Source organism: Triticum aestivum, chromosome 6B (genome assembly GCF_018294505.1).
Source record: "Triticum aestivum cultivar Chinese Spring chromosome 6B, IWGSC CS RefSeq v2.1, whole genome shotgun sequence".
NCBI classification, from domain to species: domain Eukaryota; kingdom Viridiplantae; phylum Streptophyta; class Magnoliopsida; order Poales; family Poaceae; genus Triticum; species Triticum aestivum.
The window spans coordinates 710,607,752-710,614,300 of record NC_057810.1 but is presented as its reverse complement, the minus strand read 5'-3'; the positions used below and the strand labels follow the sequence as shown (position 1 = coordinate 710,614,300).

General features: G+C 44.7%; 1 protein-coding gene across 2 annotated transcripts; it reads left to right on the top strand.

The window, feature by feature from the left end:
- The first annotated feature begins 230 nt into the window (after positions 1-230).
- On the top strand, positions 231-6,549 carry LOC123139870 (actin-related protein 2/3 complex subunit 1B). 2 transcript variants are annotated; one of them, XM_044559564.1, is made up of 15 exons: positions 231-386; positions 1,373-1,458; positions 1,600-1,676; positions 1,781-1,875; positions 2,328-2,397; positions 2,577-2,646; positions 3,025-3,098; positions 3,202-3,244; positions 3,662-3,743; positions 4,144-4,217; positions 4,322-4,407; positions 5,049-5,109; positions 5,775-5,881; positions 5,977-6,035; positions 6,144-6,549. In XM_044559564.1, the coding sequence occupies exons 1-15, from the start codon at positions 317-319 to the stop codon at positions 6,200-6,202; spliced, it is 1,113 nt and encodes a 370-aa protein (XP_044415499.1). In that variant the 5' UTR covers positions 231-316; the 3' UTR covers positions 6,203-6,549. The 2 variants fall into 2 exon arrangements, with proteins under 2 accessions (XP_044415499.1, XP_044415498.1); XM_044559563.1 differs by having other exon boundaries at positions 4,144-4,232.

Sequence of the window (6,549 nt, the reverse complement as noted above, 5' to 3'; positions counted from 1 at the left end):
CGGGCGGGCCGTCCGACCGTGGGCGCGCGTGCGGGCGCATCATCCATCTCATCGACCGACTGGACCGGCTGGCCCATCCTACACCCCCACCACCACCCTCTTCGACGGCCTAGTGAAAGTGAGATGGCGCTGTAGCGCAGTGGTGCCAGTGTAGTGGTACCTGCCTCCCCTCCCCGCTCCCTTCGCCCGCAAGGCCAGCCCCCCCCTACCTCCATTGACAATTTCCCCCACCTCCACCCCCACCCCCCACCCCCACCCCCCGCCTCCGCCGCGCCGCGCCGCGCCGCGGGGCTCCCCTCCGGCGCGCCCTCCCCCGATGGCCGCGCAGGCGATCCACCAGTTCGCCGAGTGCATCACCTGCCACGCCTGGAGCCCCGACCACTCCAGTAACGCCCTCTCCTCCTCCTCCCCCCCGCACCCTCCCCCTCTCCCCCCCGCCCCCACGCTCTAGATCTCACGCCCGTTCGATTCGTTCCTCCGTCCGCGCGCCCGCCCCAGCCCTGTAGCACGACCGCGGCCCCGCCCGATCGGTGGCCGTAGGCGGGCGGATTCCTAGGGTTTCGGGCGAGCTCGCGGATTGCCATTTCCCAATCATCCCATGTCGGATGATAACGAGGAATAGCCAGTAGGGTGGTCCGCTGGTTTCCGCTTTCGTGTGGCTCTGTATGGTGAGCATTTCGTGATTTATGGGCTGTCGGTTGGTGCCAGGTAAATGCCCTGTTGCGGTGCTCTCAGTGATAATTCGGACGGTACATTCAATCAATCAGTCACAGGTGATTTAGTTTTTTCATGTTTGAGACCCCCTCCCATGATGCATGAAGATCATTTTTCGCTGGTGAATGGTGAGCATTTCGTGATTTATATGGGCTGTCGGTTGGTGCCATGTAGTAAAAATGTCCTGTTACTGTATTGAGGTAGCATAGGTGGCATGGATGATGGATAAATCCCAGGTGGTTTGGTTTTTCATGTTGGCCAACTTCTCACAGGTCTCTGCATTCCTGACTGAATTTGGGTATTTAGAACAATATCTGAGAGTTGACCAAATGAAAATGGTGTTTATGTGAATTGAACCGACGCTTGTATTGCCTCGCCGTAATTCTGTTGCCTATCCAAGGTTGTGCCTATCACGACCTCGTGTGCTCCGGAAAATAGTCTTCAGATATGCCTTTCTGCTACTAGCTAGCTGCTGGGTGTACATGTTGTCCCTTGAATTGTTCATGGGAAAAGGCACAGCAGTAGATCATACAATCTGCCTGTAATGACAAAATCTCATTCGCTGCTTACTACTCTAGTGTTGTCATTTTAATTTATAAATGCAGTCCCCTTGCCTTCTAATCAGTTAACTTGACTTGGGACCATTTCTCTCTTTCAGTGATTGCCTTTTGTCCAAATACCACAGAAGTACACATTTATAAGTTTTTCACAGACAAGTGGGAGAAACTTCATGTTCTTGCAAAGGTAGACTTTCCTTATTTTCTTTCTTGCATGTGCAGTAGTATCTGCACTTGGGCTGTCTCTTTCTTCTCATTGAACATTTCCATTTGCTAGTTTATAAGTGTATTGCATTAACATCTCTATTTTTATTGTTATATCTTGTAGCATGATCAGATAGTGTCTGGAATAGACTGGAGTAGATCTTCCAACAAAATTGTGACTGTTTCACATGATAGAAATTCGTAAGTGTTTGGTCATAATTTCTAATGTGCAAGTAAATGGTCTGTTTTTTAGTCCAAAGAAGATAATTATATCTGTTTCCTTATATTCTTTTATTTACCTGCAGATATGTTTGGACACAAGAAGGACAAGATTGGGTACCTACGCTTGTTATTCTCAAGCTAAACCGTGCAGCTTTATGTGTCCAGTGGAGTCCAAAAGGTTCTGCCAATAGCCTGCCTTCATACTTCTATCCCGAATGCATTAGGAGTATCTATTTCGTTGCTGAATGATCAAATTCTCCAAGTAGATATTGTTTCCCATTGTTTGTTTCATGCAATCTATTTTTTGTACTTATGTTCCTTAGTTGGTTATGAAAACTTGTCTCCCATGGTAGAACATAGCTGGACATGAACTATTTAGCAACGAACCATAAGCGAAACATATGTAGCTGGATATTCCTCACACCATTGTTTATAAGGCGTCCCGCCTTGGATGCTTAGGCGGTAAGGTGCCCTGCCAGCGCCTTACAATTATGCCCGCTTTAAGCACTTAGGCGTCCACCTTAGGTGCTTAGGCGTCAGGGCGGTTGCTGGTTGGTGCTCACCTTAGGCCGCCTTATAAACAATGCCTCACACTTTAAACTCCTTTCTAAAAGTTTCTGTTGTTTGCAGAAAATAAGTTTGCTGTGGGAAGTGGTGCTAAGTCTGTATCCATTTGCTACTACGAACAAGAGAACAACTGGTATTGGTCGCTGCCACTTCCACTAGTCGTGTACCTGTTTTGATTAACTTGTTTTTCAATTAGTTATGCCCAGTGCACTAATTGATGAGTGTTTTCTTCTGTTCATGCAATTATTGAAGTTGACGTGTCACTCTTGATGTGCGTTCTTTGAACTACTTTGATTTTCTCTTATGGTACAGGTGGATTAGCAAGGTTATTAGGAAGAAGCATGAATCTTCTGTTACTAGTGTCGCGTGGCATCCAAACAATGTGAGCATAATATCATGCCTCTCCTTGAAGTAATTTGAGCATAATCATCAGTAGGGAAACATAAGGGACAATTATCTAGGGGGTGCATTCATTATATTTGTGTTCTTTATCTATTGGGAGTAGTGAAAATGATCATATGCGGTTCGCCCCTCTATAATGAGAAATGCAACATAAAAGAGTGAAGTAAAGGTGCCCTTATCTGACTGTACCCAGTTAATTTGTGCTGTTGTCTGCCACTGGCTAGTAGCATATCTCCTATTCGCATCAGATGATTGGATGAACTTATTTGATGTGATTTTGTTTGGTGTAGATGCCATGTATATGCACGACCCATTTATTGGACGTAATGTTGGTTTCTCTGCTTTCATCTAATTTCAGATACATCTTGCAACAACTTCTACTGATGGTAAATGCAGAGTGTTCTCCACTATCATCAAGGGTGTAGATACAAGGTGGACCTTGCCATTATTTTTGAACTGAAAACCTTGCCATTAATACAGTCAGTACACATTCCAAATGCTTTAGCTGTCTCATACTTTCTCTCTTTCTGATTAGGGGACCACAAGCAGGTGCCTCAGTGGATTGGAAATTCGGAGAGGTATTTGCCATTCATTGATCCGTTAGTTCATAATATGCTGTTCCTTGGCAAGTATACATCTCACATACCAAATCTGCTTGCCAATTTCTTTATTCACCTTATAGACTAATGGCATGCAATTGAACGTGCATGGCTTTTGCCAATAGTAACCTCCTATCAACTTTGTTAGCACTTTGCACCCCATCTACGGCTAAACAATAACAAATAATCTGCTGATTCGCAAAGTTTGTTTTCAACCATGTGGTGGCATTTTTTATATTAAACACTTCCCTAACTCTTTTATTCTTGGGAGGCTAAGAATCCAGATCAATATGATTCAGAATGTTCCACAGGACTATGCTTGCAGTGTCTTATTAATCTGTGTTTCTTGTTAAGTTGCTAGTTGTGCTTGTAACATTTTCTCCTATTCGGATGCAGCAAATTGCTCAACTTGATCTATCACCTACATGGGCATTTGGTGTAAGGTGGTCGCCAAGTGGAAAAACATTGGCCTATGCAGGTTTTCCCACCTAGCTTCTTGTTTCTATGGGTGCCACTGATTTGCATTACTTCTCAGCAGCCATCTAGGCACAAATTGTTTACGAACTCAACATAATTACCTGCCAAGGGTTTTCACAATCTTATTCTTGTAATTAGTGAACCTCTTCCATTGTGGTATTTGAACTTCCAAAATTTTATTAATAAGTCTCTTCATAATTAAGGTTTGTCCTAATCATTTTAGGCTAATGAGATTATGATTGGTTTCCTGATGTTCTATTTTTAACTTTCTCCTAACTGAATTTGGGTTCCTTTGTGAGACTATTGGCCCTTTGATCTATCCATGCAAAGTATCTAAGTAGCTGCAGATTCCATGCAAACTTTTGCAGACACTGAATTGATTCTTGTTGTGTTATTTTCAGGGCACAGTTCCATGATTTATTTCGTTGATGATGTTGAAGGGTCTCCTGCTGCGCAAAATTTGGCACTGCGTGATCTGCCTCTCCGTGATGTGGGTCAGCATTTTCCCTTTTGCTATTGTTTAGTTGCATGTGGTGATCTCCACATTTCATTAATTGAGTGAACTCTTCCAAATTTCAGATTCTTTTTGTTTCTGAAAAGATGGCGATTGGTGTTGGATTTGACTGCAATCCTTTGATCTTTGCTGCAGATGAGACTGGACTTTGGTAAGAAAATTGTGCATAGCAACTGTTTTGTTAAATTAGCTGCACTTTCTCTTCATTCTAGCAGTGATTTGAAGTGGTCATTGCTTCCTGTAAAAACCATGTCAATTGTTAACTTCATCTTGAGGCACCTTCAGCTTGCTAATTCTTACGGTCTCGTTGTACCTAGGCAAAAATATTCCATTGCTCAATCCTTGATAAATGACACTAATTAAAGTTCAGGGTTTGCTAGTAGCTCTTGATTATACCTGGCCATGGGCTGGGCTGGGGCCGGGCCTAAAAAAGCCCATGGCAGAAAACTGAGGCCCAGGCCCTACCATCGGGCCTACTTTTCAAGCCCAAGCCCGTCCCATCTGGTAAAAAGCCCTGAAAAGCCCTTAGGGCTTAGGGCCGTGGGCCAGGCCTCTTCCTTAAAATGCCAAGCCCAAGCCCGTCCAGGCCCTGCTAGTGGGCTAACTCAGGCCCAAGCCCGGCCCACGGGCAAGCCCATCGGGCCTAGGCCCTGGATTTTAGGGCCGGGCCTGGGTGGGCCGACAGGGCCGGGCCGGAGATGGCCAGGACTTCTTGATACCCAGGTCTTAAAGTTTTTCTCTCATGGACATGTTCTTTTTGACAATATGCATTTACATATTTGTATCCTGTAGGAGTTTTGTCAGATATTTGGATGAAAGGAAAGTTACTCCATCAACTTCAAAAGCCTCACAGGTGCCTCTTATGCTTATCAGGCCTCTCTGCTGTATGTTGTTATATGTGTTTGCTATTTATCCCTTGTTCATGAGATTGTTCTGTTTGCATCTGTAGAAGTAGGGTGAACTGCTTCCTGAATGGTTGAGTACAGGTTAAATTAGCTGTAGGCTATATGCGATTTTATGTGTGCATGAGTGTGAGATCTTCTGAGATGGTGTCTGGTTAGTTATATAAAGTTGGGTTTCCTTTGCATGAACAATCTGATCCATGGTCCTTCTACTTGGATGTCAAACATTTCAAGCCCCTCTAGATTTTGTTAAGGAACAGTAACTTGAGTGAAATGGGCACACTGCAGTGCTGCACATGGTTGCTGGTCTAACTCTGATTTTGGCACTGTTCTAACACGACTACGAACAAATGACTTGCTATAGTCTCGTCTGACTTTTGTATGCTGCTGATTTTTAACTTTTGTAGAACTATATACCGTGACTTGGTGCGTACTATAATATAGGATAAACTATTTCATTCGTATGATCTGCTGCAATTTTATGGCTACAGACGCTGAAGTTGTAAAGACCGTGTGGAAGAAAGAAACATTTCTTGTAGCTGACGTTAGAGCTATGCTAACATCTTTGTTAAAAGGAGGCATGTGGCTAATACTAAATGAATATATAATGTTTCAGCTCTCAGAGGCCCTTGGGAAGTTGTACGGCCAATCGAGGCAAGGGTCGAGCAGCGACACTGTCGAACCATCGAAGCCTCGAGGCGGCGCTCACGAGAACTGCATAACGTACTTCCCTGCTTCCATCTGTTTTCACCACTTTGCCCTTCTAGTGCTGCTCTTTTGTCACTGTTATATAATTCTGGGGTCTTCTGTATCCTCAGTTGCATCGTGCCGTTGAGAAAAGGGAGCGAGAGCATTGTCAAACGGTTCAGCACATCAGGTGGAAAAAACACTGAACTGGCCTCTCCTGGCCCATTCCAGTTTTTTTATTTTTTGTCTGAAGGATGTGTTTGGCACCCCTTTTATACTGTCTGCCTCGTGGATGTAGGGCTGGACGGCAAGATTGTGGTATGGGATCTGGAGAATCACATCACCATTTCAAAATAGACTCTCCGCAGATGGCGGGTGGGCCCTGCGGGTTTTTGGAGATCCAGGGCCAGGGCAAGGTAGATTGCTTATTTTTTGTTGTACCTGTACACAAACAAACCATTCCTTTAGCCAGCTCTTTAGCGTAGGGGGCCATCACTACTATAAGTTGGCTTTCATATTTTTGGAACCAGTTCCGTCCTTCTCTCTGAATTTCATCACCTGTAACACCTGTATAATCCTAGTTAGGATGCCATAATTCCATACCCCCCCCCTTCTCTCTTCTCCGTGTTCGACTTTTCGCTCCATATAAAAAACCCCGGGTGGTTCGGAATTCGCCCGAATGAATGATATTCTGCTTCGCCTCA

Bases quoted from the DNA above. Each gene is read 5' to 3' on its own strand.
- LOC123139870 (XM_044559563.1), top strand. From the start codon at position 317: ATGGCCGCGCAGGCGATCCACCAGTTCGCCGAGTGCATCACCTGCCAC. The intron at 3,099-3,201 runs GTGGACCTTGCC...CTTTCTGATTAG, and splicing joins ATCAAGGGTGTAGATACAAG to GGGACCACAAGCAGGTGCCT. The intron at 6,036-6,143 runs GTGGAAAAAACA...TCGTGGATGTAG, and splicing joins CAAACGGTTCAGCACATCAG to GGCTGGACGGCAAGATTGTG.